Here is a 16,217-nt window from a genome sequence, read left to right on the forward strand (position 1 = left end):
CAAATGCGCTTTACACAATTGATGTGTGTATGGATTGCGATGAGTTGTATGAGCCCCTAATAAAATGTTTTAAAAAAAAGAAACATTAAAAAAAAGTATATTGTCATTAATTATTATGTAAGATAATTTTTAAAATTAGATGTTCCTCTAATTTCTTTCCCAGGTTGCTTAGAGATAAAATAAAATGTAAATACATGTTCATTTATGCATAATATGAAGTTAAATCTGTATTAATTATGTAATACAGGGGACAGCAGAGGCCTAGTAGTATAGTATGGTTGGCAGTTCAAAATCATCACCATCTCTGCAAGAAAAGGACTGGGTTTTCTACTTTCTTAAAGAGTAAGACTTTGAGAAACTCACAGGGGTCACTATGTGTCAGCCTTGGCTCTGGCAGTGAGAGAGGGAGAGCAAGCCAGAGACAGAGAGCAGCAGCAACATGTATCTATTATGTGCTAACACAGGAACAGAGACAAATGGACCTTAAGTTTGAGTGATACCAAAATTATATTACTAATTTAAAAGAATTTCATCATAAAGCTCTACATTGCTTACTGATGTAGAGACAATTACATCTGGTATCGACCATGTCTAAACTTTGGGTTTCAGACTCTAAATTTTTATGTAAGTAGATAGTATATTCTTTCTCCCTAGAAACTATATATATATATATGGAAAAAAGTAGATACATAAAGATAAATATTTGGATAAAGTATTTGGATAAAAAATACGGACAACCTTCAGTAGGATACTTATGAAGGCCATTTAATTCAACCTGAGAAATAGAGCCTTGTAGTAATTGTTGAGACTTGGCTAAGTGCTCAGCTGCTAATCTGAAGATTAGCAATTGAATGCTTCAACCTGTCTGCAGGGGGAAGATGTAGCAGTCTGCTCCAGTAAAGATACAGGTTTGGAAAGCCTATGGGATAGTTTTACTCTGTTTCAGAGTAAACTATGTAGTTGTTATGTTTTGGACTGCTAACCACAAAGACAGTAGTTCAAAACCACTAGCCTTTCAACAGGAAAAAATAAATGAGGCTTTCTACTCCCATAAACAGTTACCATCTCTGAAATCCACAAGGACAATTCTCTTCCCTGTCCTACAGTGTCACTATGAGTCAAAATCAATTCAATGGCAGTGAATTTGAGTTTGTAGGATCACTATGAGTCAGACACCATTTGTCTGTCAACCTGTAGTAAAGTACTGTAATGCCTTGTATGTTGCTGGAAGCCATGTCACTGGTTTTTCAAATGCTAGCAGGGTCACCCTATGAGAACAGATTCCAGCAGTTTCCAAACTAAGAACAGGCAATGAGGAAATACTTGGCTGCCCATTTGGGAGAAAGGCACTGTTGGTAACCTTTTGCTATAAAACATTGTCAGATAGCGAAGGCCTAATGAATGGAAGAAAATATTGTCTGAGATAGTGCCAGACAATGGACCCCATGGGTCCAAAGGCATTTGAAGGTGACTAAGTGGGGTCAACCATAGTGACATGAGTTGGGTACATGTGGGTGTGGAGTCTCTCGTCTCTTCATTTGTTGATGGTTTATGACTCAAGGTAAGGAGAAGCAGATGCAAAAATCTGCTAATGAGCAGAAATTGGTGCAAAGTATCTGTCTAGGAAATTTGAAACAGTCCAAAATACAATCGAACACATAAAAATCTGTATCTTGAGAATTAGTGAGCTGAAATTAAGTGGTATTGGCTATTTTGAATCAGAAAATCAACTGATTTACTATGCTAGAATAATACAATCAAAATGGCATGGCATTCATTATTTAAAGGGTCATTGCAAAAAGTCATCATGAAGTATAATATGCTGTCTCTGAAAAGATTATATCTATCCACCTTAAAGGAAATCCAATCAGTACAAGTGTTATTCAAATTTATACACCAAACACAAAAGCTAGTAATGAAGAACTTGGAGAATTCTTTCAACAACTTCATTCAGAAATTGATTGACCTAGCAATCAAAATGCATTGATAATTATTGGTGATTTGAATGTAAAAGTTGGAAACAAGGAGGAAGGAACAGTAGTTGGAAAATATGCAATTGGTAAAAGTAATGAAAATAGAGATCACATGATAGAATTTTGAAAAACCAATGACTTGTTCAAAGCAAAAGCCTTTTTTAAACAACACAGAAGACGATTATACACATGGATAATTATACACATGGATATATTACATCTGTATATTACTCCAGATGTAATATACAGAAATCAAATGGACTATATCTGTGGGAAGACACAATGGAGATGCTCAATATCAGCAGCTAAAACCAGGTCAGAGGCCGACTGTGGAATAGATCATCAATTGCTTATATATAAGTTCAAAATAAAAGTGAAGAAATTAAAACCAGTCCACAAGAACCAAAATAGGACCTTGAGTCTATCCCAGCGGAATTTTGAGAACATCTTAGGAACAAATATTCTGCATTGTACACTGACAGGAGACCTGATAAGCTATGGGAGGACATCAAGAGCATCACACATGAAATAACAAAAAGACACGAAAAACACAAGAAAGAAACAATCAAAGTGGATGTCTAAGGAGGCCATGAAATTTGCTCTTAATTGTCAAGTAGCTAAGGCAGATGCAATAAAGGATGTAGTCAAAGAACTGAATAGAAAAACTTAAAGGGCAGCTCAAGAAGACAAAGTTAAATATGGTACTAAAATGTGCAAAGATAGAATTGGAAAATCAAAAGAGAAGAACATGCTTAAAATTTTTTAAACTGAAAGAACTCAAGAAAAAGATTCACGCCTTGAAGTTTAATATTGAAAAATTCTATGGGAAAAATATTTACTGCCCTAGGAAGCATCAAAAGGAGTTAGGGAGAATACAGTCACTGTATGAAAAAGAACTAGCTTACATTCAACTATTTCGGAGGTGGCATAGGAGGAAGTACTAATGGTGTTGAAGGAAGAAGTTCAAGCTGTAATGAATGCATAAACCAAAAGCAAGGCTCTAGGAATGGATGGAATGCTAGTTAAAATGTTGCAACACGTTAATGCAGCACTGGAAGCACTCACTTGTGTGTGCCAGGAACTTTGGAAGACAGCTGTTTGGCTAACTGACTGAAAGAGATCTATATGTGTATGCATTCCAAAGAAAAGAGACTCAACAGAATACTCAAACTGTAGAACAATGTCACTGAAACATATGCAAATAAAATGTTGCTGAAGATAATAAAGCTTATAGCAGTACAGTTGCCAGAGAGTTTGGATTTAGAAGAGTATGTGGAACAAGGAATATCAATTCTAATGTTAGATGGATCTTGGCTCAAAGAAGAAAATACCAGAAAGATGTTTTATTGACTATGCCAAGGTATTTGACTGTGTGGATTACAAAAAGCCATGGACAAATTTAAGAATGGGCATTGCGGAACACTTCATTGTGCTTATTCAGAACTTGTGCACGGATCAAGAGGCAGTTGTGTGAATAGAACAAGGGAATACTGTTTGGTTTAAAATCAGGAAAGGTGTGTGTCATGGTGTAACCTCTTTTGCAACCTCTTACTATACTTATTCAATCTGTATGTGTTGAGAAAATAATCAGAGAATATGATTTATATGAAGAAGAATGCAGCATCAGGATTAACCAAAACCAAGCTCATTGCCAGTGAGTTGATGCTTACTCATAGTGACCCTATAGGACAGGATAGAACTAGACTTTGAGTTTGTGAAAATGTAACTGTTTATGGGAGTAGAAAGCTCCTTCTTTCTCCCAAGAAGTAACTAGTGGTTCTAAACCACTGACCTTTCAGATCACAAACCAATGTGTAACCACCATACTACCAGTGAACCCTTGGCATCAGGATCAAAGGAAGACATTATCAACCTACAAAGTGCAGTTGACTTACTTAATCTTGCTTGCTAAAAGTGAGGGGATTAGTTAACATCATGCTAAATGGAGAAAAGGTCACAGTTGTCAAAGATTTTGTCTTGCTTTGATCCACAGTCAATGCTCAAGGAAGCAACAGTCAAAAGATAAAAAGATACATTGCATTAGGTAAATGTGCTACACAAGACCTCTTTGTAATATTGGAAAGCAAGATTACTTTGAGAACTAAGTTGTACCTGACCCAAGCCATGGTTTTTTTTCCATTTGATTCCTATACATGTGAAAGTTAGGCATGGAATAAAGAAGACAGAAGAAGAAATGATACATTAGAATTGTGATGCTGGAGAAGAATATTGAAAATATCATAGACTGCTAAAAGGACAACCCTATCAGCCTTGGAAGAAGTATGGATGGCCAGAGTGCACCTTAGAGGCAAGGATAGTGAGACTTACTTTGATATACTTTGGGCATGTGCCCAAGAGAGTCCACTCTGTGGGTAGGCACATCATACTCGGTAAATTAGAGTGAAACAAAGGAAGAACCCCAAGGAGACAGCTTGAAGCATTGAAACAATTGTGAGAACAGCACAAGACCAGTTATTTCATTCATAAGGTGGATGTGTGCTGACAACTACCATGAGTCAGAATCAATTCTCCAGCTAAGGGTTAAAATAGGAACACAAACCAGTATACCAGATAATGGTGTCTTTAATACAACTTGTTTTCTTAAATTAAGGTAATATGGAAATTTGGTATTTAGGTCCACTTGACCTCAATAGGTAGTGGTTGTGAATATGTGTTTCTAATAATTGTTTTAGTTTTTTTAATCATTTTATTTGGGGCTCATACAATTCTTACCACAATCCATATATCCATCCATCGTGTCAAGCACATTTGTACATTTGTTACCCTCATCATTCTCAAAACATTTGCTTTCTACTTGAGCCCTTGAAATCAGCTCCTCATTTTCCCCCTCCCTCCCTGCTCCCCCCTCCCTCATGGACCCTTGATAATTTATAAATTGGCTTAAATTTTAAATAAATTCATGTCCTTTGTGGGACAGGGTTTATTCGAAATAGTCGGTGGTATTTTGGGGGTGATTTCAAAAACAGCCTATCAGTCCATTCCTGTCACCCCTATCCCTATCTCACTTCCAAGAAAAGGCTCCCATTATCTTTCTCAGAGAGGCCACGAGAATTTTATGTTTTAATCAATGCATATAAGCCTGTGAGGCGATCCACGCCCAGCCTATGGCTGCTGAGTCACGCCCAGCTCACCTTGGCCCTACAGAACCAAGTAGACGCTGCCAAAGTTGTGTTTCGGGAGGCCAGTTGTCTCATCTTTCTCCCACCCAGTGACTGGAGGGTTCCACGTACTGACTTTTCCTTCAGTTCACAGCCCACCTGTGAAAATATGCTGATTTTCTTTCTTTTCCTTTTTTAGTTCTGTATCCATATGTAACCACTGGTGATACAGTGGTGTAAGTGTTTGGCTGCTTATAGAAAAGTCAACCCCTCAACCCACTGGCTCTTTAGTGGAAGAAAGATGAGACAATTATCCTTGGATACCCTAGGGAGAAGTTTGTTTTGTCCTAAAGGGTCTTTGTGATTTGGAAATTAATAAAAGGCAATGGGTTCCATCATGGGTATCCTTATATTTAAGATTTGCGTCTTTGACAGTTGTTGTTTGCATAGTGACTTTTCAGCACACTCACAGTTAATGTAATTACTACTCTGTTTACATCTTGTCTTCTCCACCTAACTGTGTGATTTCTGGTTTCTCATCACTTCCTAAAATTTTGTATCATTTTCTCATTTCTTTTTTATTAATAAATATATATTTTTAATTTTACCACTCCCAAAACATTCTTCAGCTATGGATAGATTTATTTATCTATTCCTTTACTACTAACCTAGAGGGTTAATATCCATATTTAACTGAATATTCTAGTGTGCCAGGTTAGAGGCTGAAGCTCTTCGTTGATTCCATGGGGGAAAGATGAGGTTGTCTGCTTCTACAAAGATTAAAGCCTCGAAAACCCCAGTTTTGCTGTGCCCTATATAAGGTTGGAATGAATTGGGATGGTAGTGGGGTGGTGGGAGCTTTTTACATGCATTCATTATAAACTCCATAAGATACTTGTTTACTATTGCGTATAGAGTCAATATCCATTTATAATTATCCACGTAATAATTTTCAGTGCTCTTTATTTTTTGCTGCATTTTTACATTTCTTTTTGAAATAATTTGAATTTTTTCTGAAGAATTTCCTTTAGTATTGTTTTGTACTTGTTTTTTGTTGCCAATTCTGCACATCTTTAGTCATCTTTAGCTTGAGGGATATTTTTCCTTCTGAATAGAATTGTAGAAGATATCTGTTGAAGTGTTACAAGATAGCATTTGTCTTCTGAATTCCCCCACTCCTTTTAAGAGAAAAAGCTGACAACCTTATTTTTGCTCATTGACAATTGTTTCTTTAGTTTTTGTTTGGTTCAATACTTGATTTTTCTGACTGGTTGTCAGAAACATTACTGTGATATGCCTATGCATGATTTTCTTCATAATTACTTTCTATATGGTTTAAACACTTCTTGGATCCTTGCCTTTATGTACTTCATTTTTTAAGGAAATTTGTGGCCAACTAGTTTTTTGTTATTATTATTATTCAAATCCTCTTTCTACATTGCTCTTACTTCCCTTGTAATACTCCACTTACACATATATTCGACTTTTATGTTACCCATTTTATTACTTGAATTATTTTCTGTATTTTCCTTTCTGTTTGCATTTTTTGCTTAGTCTTAGACTAGATAACTTTTGCTTATCTTCCTTCCAACTCACCAATATTTTCATCTAACAATTCCAAGATGTCATTAAATATATTTAGTTTCTATTTCAGTTTTTATACTTTTCCCTCTTTCACACTGTCTTACTTTTAATAAATCATGTATTCTATGCACATTTCACATGCCTTGTAGGAATTTTTCAAATACATGAAGCATGGTTTTTGTTTTAAGTTTAAAAGTCAGCTGTCATTACTGGGTTATGTGTGGTTTCCTTCTGTTTTCTAGAATTTTTTTTCTTTGCATATCTGGACTTTTGATCAAAAACTATCCATTTGAAATATGGCAGAAATTGTGATTGGCTTCCTTCTTGAAAATGCCAACTCTACTATTTGTAGATACATAGATTTCAGGGGAAAATAGACTCATCCAAATCAGTAGCTGAGCACTTTAATGCTGGGTTGAGTGTCTAAGTGTAGTTTGCTCCACTTTCAACTGTGGCCCTTGGTAATTTCCAGCTGCAGCCTTCTTTGCTTCCTAAGACTTCCTGCAGCCATTCCGACACCTGGTGTGTGCTTTCCCTGCACTATGGCAGAGTAGAAACCTCTCCCAGTTTGAATAATGCTTATTTGCTTAGGTTCTTAGTCCTGTCCAGTGAAGATTAAGAAATAAGCTCATCATTTCTTCTGTTTGAGTTTTCCAGCATTTTGTTTCCAAAACCTGAGGCTTTCTATTCTTAGAAGATTGACAAAATTCTCTTGATGTCTTTTCTGATCTTGACCTTCTGTGAGATTCTTAGCTTTCTACCTCTGCTAATTGGTGGCAAACTGACAAAGTCCCTTGGGGGGAAATTAATTCTGAAATATAATCACACTTTTCTCTCTTGCTTCTCTTTTCCCTTCCTTTTGGCTCCCCTTCCTTCTCCTCTCTTCTCTCCCCTTCTTTCCTCTTCTTCCTCTCCTCTTTCAAGTCTGCCAAATGTTTGTACCTCTCTGGTAGGGTCACCACGAGTTGGAATTGACTTGATAACAGTAAATGTGGTTTGGTTAAGTGCTTCAAACAAGGTTTTTAAGAGTGTTTCCATAAAAAAAAAATCTATCATAACTTGAAGGCAACAAAATATTAAGTCATCGGGGATAGTGCTAACTGCTGGTAATATTTTCAAAAGATACCCAAACATATTATATGCATATATAATACACAAAACATATATATTTTATTTCTTTATATATCTAACATTTGTTTTATTCAAGAACCTAATATTCTGCTGCCTAAGGTACAAAAAACCAAAACAGAACAAAAAGACACATAAACAAGTTGATTGTGCTTAGGTTCAAAACCAAAAAACAAACCTAATGCCATAGAACTGATTATAATTTATGGAAATCTAGAAGGCAGAGCAGAACTACTCCATAGAGTTACCAATGGTGTTAGACTGGGTTAAATAGAAAAACAAATTCATTGACACTCATATATGTATAAGAAAGTTTTACATCAAAGGGCAATTGTATATTAAGAAAACATTCCAACCCAGTCCAGATCAAGTCCATAAGTCCAAAAGTCTGTACATTCCAGTGGGTGCAAAGTCTGTGATCCAGTGGTAGTGAAAGCATCCCTAGGGCTCTTGCAGGCCTCAGCATGGTTCCCCATGGCTTGTGAAGCAGAGAGAGAGGGGCCAGCCTCCCATAACCATTCATCTTGGTTGCACCTCCAAATGAGGTCATCAAGCTGCGACCTGACTGACAGGCTCAACTCCACCCCTACATTTTATTTATCACTTCGACATGAAATTATATAACAACCACACAAAGGCTGTAAATCTTTATGAAAGCAGACAATTTAAACTTATTCCTTCATATCAGTTGTTGTGTTCAGACTACCAATGTTTCAATTAGTAACAGAACACTTAAGCTTCCTGAGCTCCAGGTAGATATATTAGAGGTACTAAAAAGTGTGCTATAGGAACGCAGAGTACTAAACCTGACCTGAGGAAGGATTAAGGCAGATGAATTAGGAATGCTTCCTAGAGGAGGTGTGGATATTGAAATTAATTTCCAAGATTGCGGGAAAAGCTAATCAGACATAAATTGTCACATACCTGTTTCAATAGGATTTTTAAATATTCCATATTAATCCTGTTAGTTTATTATGCATTGCTATTATAAATTACATGTGAATTTAAAACTTATTAAAAATATGTTTTGGGGAAAACAAAAGTTAGTCTTAAATTTTTAATCATGGCAATTGATTTTTCCACAGGTTTTCAAAGCAATGAATATCCCACAAATCAGGAACCCTTCTCTGCCTCCTCCAGAAAAAATGCCTCAAGCCTATGCTGCAAAGATTGCTCTTCTGGGTGCTGGGCCTGCCAGTATAAGTTGTGCTTCCTTTTTGGCTCGATTAGGCTACTCTGACATCACTATATTTGAAAAACAAGACTATGTTGGTGGTTTAAGGTAATGCCTACATTTATTTTATGTTTATTGTGACAAAAATGAATTGGTAAAATAATTATGAATATTATTGGTTCATAATCATATAGACACTTCAAATGCACAGATGGTATTTTAAGTGTTTTTTTCCAAGTGTTCAAGTTTTGATTACATATCTCACTTTAAATTTTGCAGTTGGCTTTAAGCAATATTTATTTTAAAAGTTCTCTGTCTAATTCTATGAATTTAAGATTAATCTCATCAAAATATTTTATGGATACCAATCTGGGGGAAAATGATCTTATTCCTATGAATCAAGGAAATTGGAGATAGAGAAAGCTATTTCCATAGAATATTAGAATCTTTTTTTGTCTACATAATTTCTCTTAACTTATTTTCAGTTTATAATCGCCCAAATCCCACATATCAGAGTGGATTGAAAATGCTCTAATATTGTTCATTTCATTCTTTTTACTAAATTGTCATCTTGCTTAAACAAAATACATATAACATCTGGCCTCTCTGTTGCTATATCAGAAATATATTGTGATGACTGTTCAACCATTCATTAAGTAATATACTCATCATGTTTGAACATTGCAGAATAAATTCAGTGCACTGTGACTGCAATTCATGTATATTTTTCTGACACATCTAAAACTGTTAATCATTGTACAAAGGTGAATATTGTTCAACTATAAATATGTTAAACCAAAGATAAGCTATCATTAATATAAACCTATTGAATGGGATTATCAGACAAACATACCAGACAGTTGGAAGACTCTTTAAAGAAGCTATGAAGACTAAATAAGCTGAAGAATAAATAACTTTATGGTCATGAATTAATTATTTTTCTGTATTGATGGTCTACCAGTATGAATTTTAGAGGATTATACCTATTTTATTTATTTTCCTAGAAATTAAAATACATATACATTATTTAACTGGAGGGATTTAGACTGTTTTTTAAATGGTGCTTTACCTAAGCTTTAATAATTAGAAAATACATAATCTATAGACAACATATGTATAAGCATTGTACATTTTTTTCATTTGTACACATCAGTGAGTGAATATGTGAGCTAATTTAGAAAGTATGAACTTAATTGTTGTGTGCCCCAAAAAAGTAGAAAAAAATTGTATTTGTCCCTTAATTGTCATTTCACAATAAGACTAAATTGGAAATAGCCCTGGTTGAGAATTACTCCATGTTAACAATTTTGGTAAAAGTTTATTATGAATACTTACCTGGCAGGGGAGATACCATGATCACGAAGGTGGTTTTCCCAGGGCGAGGCTCACCCATTGCACTCCGGGTGTGCTGACCCCTGCGATTTCCCCAAATGTGGGAAACTCGACTGCATAATTTGTGGTAGTGGGGGACTGCATTCGCGCTATCCCCTAAAAAAAAAAGAAAAATGTTTATTATGAATGTGAGCATCTCTATTTTTTTTAAACACATATGCCTAGGCATTTCTAGATCATGCAAATTGGCACTAAATGTTTGTCTGTATATATTTGCTGAACATTTTCCTGAAGGACAGATAATGCCTTAATTACCGACCCAACTTCTCTCTCTCACTTTCTTAAGCTCATTTATTTATTTGCTTATTTCCTTTCCTTTGACTTCGGTTATTCTGAGTACCAAAGGATACCATGAAGCATTCAGTGAGCTCCTTTGGATTGTGTCACCATGGTAGGATGTTGAAAATGGACATTGGAATTTCACCAGTTTTATAGTTACGGCCGATTCCTGTTAATCTGTGTTCTTACTTGCAAATGCTTCACAGACTCTTGTACCTTCAAAGTAGTGAAAAATAAATTAAATTAGTTTTATATTTGTAATCAATTGCTTAAAGAGGTAATGTGAAGTTTTATCATTCCTTCTCCTTGTATTCAGTCAGGTTCTTTTATCCCAAGTGAATTCATGTAGCAACCACTGAAAAGAAAAAAAAAAAAAGGAAAAAAATGCTAGTGTTGGTGAGAGAGATCCAGAACTCAATCCCTCCTACTTTGAATAAAACTGATTGATTATTTTTTGGTGCTTCAAAATATTCTAAAATAATCAGCTCTGCTTTCCTTCTATCTTGGCTCTTTTTTTAACCCCCTTGATGATGGTTTTAAATGGTTTAAAAGGCTTGAGATTATAATTAGAAAGATAAGAATAGTGATATGCATGCATGAACAAATGTATTTCATGATTATGATTTTCCTTATAGAAATTAATGTATAGAAATTTTTAATGTTTATTGCTTAGGGTAATCGCAGAAAGATTATCCTCTTATTTAGCTATTCTAAATGTTACAGTTTTTTCACTGTGTGAGTGTTCCTCAAAAGATATTGCTATTTGGATTCTTGTTTATATATGTACTGGTTTCTTCCGAAAACAGCATGTTTAAACATGTCTCTGACACCAAGGATGACTGCAGACAGTTGTAATAGTCACATGGGGGGAGGGGCTTCACAACAAACAAAAAATAGTACCATAGAAATAGTGGCCACTGAGAAGATCTGCTGAGCTTCCTAAGAAAGAGGGGTCAGCTCAGAAGGCTGGTAACTGTTTGGTGGTGGGGGTGGGGGTGGGGATTTCAAATGGGACAGCTTGATAGATGTATTGGAAGGATACAGGGAAATCATAGGGATTGTTAGGAAGAAAATGTTAAATGTTTGAAAATTGCATTGGTGGAAAAAAGGCCCGGAAAATTGTGCCAAGGATTTCTTTTTCTCCCCCAGCATATGCACTTATTATTCTTTGAATGCACAACATCTGGTACCTTTAAAAATATGAATGAAAACAAAGTTATATCCAAGCATGCAAACTCGACTTTAAAAAGAGCAAAAATAATTTGTGATAGGTAAGTTCATCATACATGAAAAGACATACATGTGCAAGAAGAAAGATTTCTTCTTATCTGACCAGTACTCCATGAATTGTACTGAAGAAATTGTAGTCGCCAATAATTATATTTTATTTTAAAACGTAGTTTAAAAGCAAAACAAACTTGCAAAATGATCATTCCTATAAAATCACATTTGATGTATTCTTAAGTATGTTTTCATCAAATAATTTTGAGGTCTATATTCATTTACTTCCCTGGTTTAATTAAATGTCCGTGCCACTGATTTTTAAGAAATCATATCTGTTCTGCTTTCTGGATCTTGGACAACTGACTCGTACCTACAGCCCCAGCTACTTTTTCCTTCACAAACCCCACAAAACTGAGGCTGCTCTTCTTTCTGAGTTTGCTGTCTTACTGTTGACTTCATCCAGAAAGTACAAACTGCTCTCAGTTCCCAGTGATTATATTTTGTGGATATTTAAATAAATACCTTGCCATCCTTCCATCTCTATTGTGTTAATGACTCCCTTACTGTTCTGTATGAAATTATTTTCAATAAATCACATAATATAAATAAACATTTGTTATTCTTAGAAACAAAAATAGACAAGAAGTAACTTCAGTGTTATTCTCGACATTGTCACTCTTTAACCCTTTGAACACAAAAACTCATGTACCCATCAAAATAAACTCACTGTCTCATCCAGTTGACCCTTATGGTCCTGCCAAATAACAGAATCAAAGTCATTCATTGCACTTCCTGAACGACCATTGTGTCAACTACAAATCAGGATTTCAAACATTCCTGTAGTATTACAGGGGCAAAGACACGCTTCTTGCAAGGAGTTAAAAGTGAGAAATGCCTGTAACTGAAGCCATGTGTACTGAGGGACCACTGTTAAACTGAAATTTTCCAGATTACCTTCCATGTAGAAATTAGTTTATTAAGGAATGGGTGATAAAATAATCTATTATGCACGTAAAAGCTGGAAAATGAAGACAGCAGACTGCATAGAAGTGACGCCTTTCAATCGCGGTGTTGGTGAGTGAATGAACAAAGCGGTCTCAGAAGAACTACAGTAAGAATAGATCAGTTCATGGATAAGGAGATCAGACTTGCTAAAGTAGAACATCGAGGAAAAAGAGCAAGACGCTGAATGAGGTGACGACAGTAACTAGAACAATGGACTCAAACAGCTACACCTGTGAGGGCAGTCTAAGACAGGCATTGTTTCAGTCTGTAATAGAGTCCCTATTAGAACCATCACACCTAACAACAAGAACAATAAAATTTAAATTGTTTCATTCTTCCATATACCATATATACTTGAGTATAAGCCAAGTTTCAGCACATTTTTTAATGCAGTTTTTGTGCTAAACTTAGGTGCCTTGGTGGATATTCGGGTCAGCTACTCGAGTATATGTGGTATGTCCATCTATATATTACTTTAAATTACTGTAGCATATTGAATATACTACATGTTATTAAATTGCTTGCTTTATTGAACTTAGTGTTGTTGCTTTTGACCAATTTTCTCTTCATTATTGGCTCTAACATTGTTTATATTTATGTTCACACCAGTTTCTATTATAGCTTTTGTTCTTGTAAGTTGCCACCGCATTGTCTCTTGCTTGTGGTGAACATATGTATAATAAAAGGAAACATTGCCCTGTAATTTGTTGCCATGCAACTACAATTTTGGATGTCATTGGGCCTACATTCTGTGACGTGCAAAATACCCATAAAATAGATACTCATTCCTGTAATACCGATCAATAAAGTCACATTGCATATTTTTTAGGACAGACGTTTTGGGGTGCTTTTGTTGTTGTTGTTGTTGTTGTTGTTCATTTTTTCCCCTTAAATGCTTCTTGTATCTTTTTGGTTTTAGTACTTCTGAAATCCCTCAGTTCCGGCTGCCATATGATGTCGTGCATTTTGAGATTGAGCTTATGAAGGACCTCGGTGTAAAGGTAAATGTTGCTCAGGAAGAAAAGACTAAGCTCTACACTAAAGATTAACAGCAAAATGTCACGCATTTTAAAAAAAGAACAATTAAAACCTACACCAGGCAGAAGCCGAAAGATGCTTCCCCTTGCTTAGGGCATTTGTCTGTCTACTGTCTGAATGCCACTAGCCTGGAAAAGGGCAATCAATAGTTCTCATCTGGCACGCCTGCATGTGATTAATTGTCTGTAAGAAACAAATTCCTAAATTGCTTTAGGGGTTCAGTGCAGCTAATAGGAGGATTTACTTTCTGTAATCACATATTTCCCCCATGCAAGTTGTGTGCACTCTAAAATATTCACATTTCACAATTTAGAGTGTGATTTCTTACAGAGGTTTATTTTTGCATATTATAAACAACATATTAGAAATGGTAATGTGATAATAATTTCGCTGCATAAATAAACAAAACAACAACAAAAACCAGTTCTGGATTATATAGGGTATTGTGAACTACAGGACGTATTCTTCTTTTAAAGCTCGCTGAAAAGTTAATGCATTGCATTTTTAATATCTAACTTTAGGTGCTGCTATTCTTTTCGCTAGAACATGGTGCTATTTTTCTTTGAAAAATGCTCATTTCTCAGAGAGATAGGGTCACCTGGTCACATATATCTGAGTTACAGATAACTCTTACTTGCTCTTTCATAATATGTAAATGTGTCCTCAGTTTGAAACCATTGAGCTAACCCCTACACTCCCAGCATATTCTGAATCGCAGACTTCACTTGTTGTACAGGCAGCCTTTGGATCATGGAAAAGGCTGCAGACCTTCTCTAGCACTAGCATAAGTGCAAATGAGAACAGTGTGCACCTCTTACAACTGACCTACAGATATGATTTAATACACCTTTTAGGACGGCATTCATCCATAGTCTGGGGACTGCGTGTATAATGCAATAGCTCAGTAAATACTATGATTTACCTAATACTTTCTGTAAGTAAATGTAATTGTGATTTTGAAAACTAATTAACAGACTACTCTTGTGTTTATCCAATGAAGATTAAAATTAATAAAATGAAGAACCCTTAAAACTGTCTTTGTGATGTTGCCCTTAAAACACATTTAATTTGGCAGTGGTGGTGGGGAAGAACCATTTCAACATCGTCCCTAAATGAGAGTCTGAAATCAAGAACATAATATGGGTTGTCCTTGACTTAGAATGCAGTTCCATTCAGATGACTGCCATACATTAGTTCTTAAGTCAGTTGAATGTTTATTTTTAAAATTATTATTGCCTTTTTTGGAATAAGGATCTGTTTGTGCATCCAATATGTATTTGTCTTTATGGGTCGGACACATTCTATATAAACATACAGATGTACTTTAATACATATATACATCAAATATATGTCATAGAAATACAATCCAATGAAGAAGAACTGGACAACATCGACATTTCGTCAGTTGTAGTCATGGTTTCCCTAGTGAAGGTCTGGATCATCTGGCTCATCCTTGCGAATGGGGTACCATTACTAGTCCAAACATTTAGTGGGAGCTGCTTTTATGGTCATTTGCTTTCTGTTCGTCATGTTTCCTGGGTAACATCTCACTGTTTCCCAAACCTGTCTAGTGGCTTTAGTAATGTCATTAGTGCTGGGCTCATGGTTTCAAGAAACCAAAGCTCTGATTTAGTTTAGAAAAAAAGAATCTGAGAATGTTAACAGCAAATTACATGCTGCAATATTGTCTGTCATACACATCACTAACAAGATTTCCATAAAATTAAACAAAACAAAAAAAGAGGTGGTTAGTACAGTTCGTCATAACTCAAATACATCAGGAGTTGGGAACTATTTGTATATTTGTGCTCAGTTTAATGGAAACCCAAGGATGAAAATACAACATTCAACATAGATCATTTAGGGGAGATTATTTCCTTTACAAAAATACACTGTGAAAATTTATTTAAATGTTATTTATTTTTAATATAAGTTCCAATTTCAATTATCTCAAATAAGTAAATGCTTATTTATTGAGACTTCAGACTAATAAATTAGGTGTTACTACCAACTGAAGATGAATCCGAAGTTAATTTTACAAATTTCTGAATTTATCATGTCAATAACTTCAAAGTTGCATTGCATTTTCACAGCAATAGATGTATTGCACAAATTAAGACACACTCATAATTCTTCTTTAAAACGTCTTCCAGATATAATAGCAGTCAGTGTGCAGAGTGTCATAAGATATATATTTTTGTTAAAATCATGCTACACTTTTATTTTATATGCTTATAACTTCTTTCTGCAAAATAAATTAATACTCCTAGCCAGGGCATGTTTAAAAGAAAAAAGTTACAC

At 35.2% G+C, this 16,217-nt stretch overlaps 1 protein-coding gene and 1 non-coding gene across 3 annotated transcripts in view; both read left to right on the top strand.

Moving 5' to 3' along the window:
• DPYD (dihydropyrimidine dehydrogenase) overlaps nucleotides 1-16,217 on the top strand; it is a 1,157,760-nt gene that overhangs the window by 335,422 nt on the left and 806,121 nt on the right. For both annotated transcript variants that reach the window (XM_045291907.1, XM_045291906.1), the window contains exons 6-7: nucleotides 8,890-9,086; nucleotides 13,798-13,879. In XM_045291907.1, the coding sequence (XP_045147842.1) occupies nucleotides 8,890-9,086; nucleotides 13,798-13,879 (279 nt within the window). The remainder of the gene's footprint in view (nucleotides 1-8,889; nucleotides 9,087-13,797; nucleotides 13,880-16,217) is intronic.
• Nucleotides 10,306-10,469, top strand: LOC115870293. The gene has a single exon (XR_004046654.1). It is a non-coding gene; the product is annotated as a U1 spliceosomal RNA (small nuclear RNA).

The sequence above is a fragment of the Echinops telfairi genome, unplaced genomic scaffold, assembly GCF_000313985.2.
Source record: "Echinops telfairi isolate 266 unplaced genomic scaffold, ASM31398v2 ScPeMD7_443;HRSCAF=831, whole genome shotgun sequence".
In the NCBI taxonomy this organism is placed as follows: domain Eukaryota; kingdom Metazoa; phylum Chordata; class Mammalia; order Afrosoricida; family Tenrecidae; genus Echinops; species Echinops telfairi.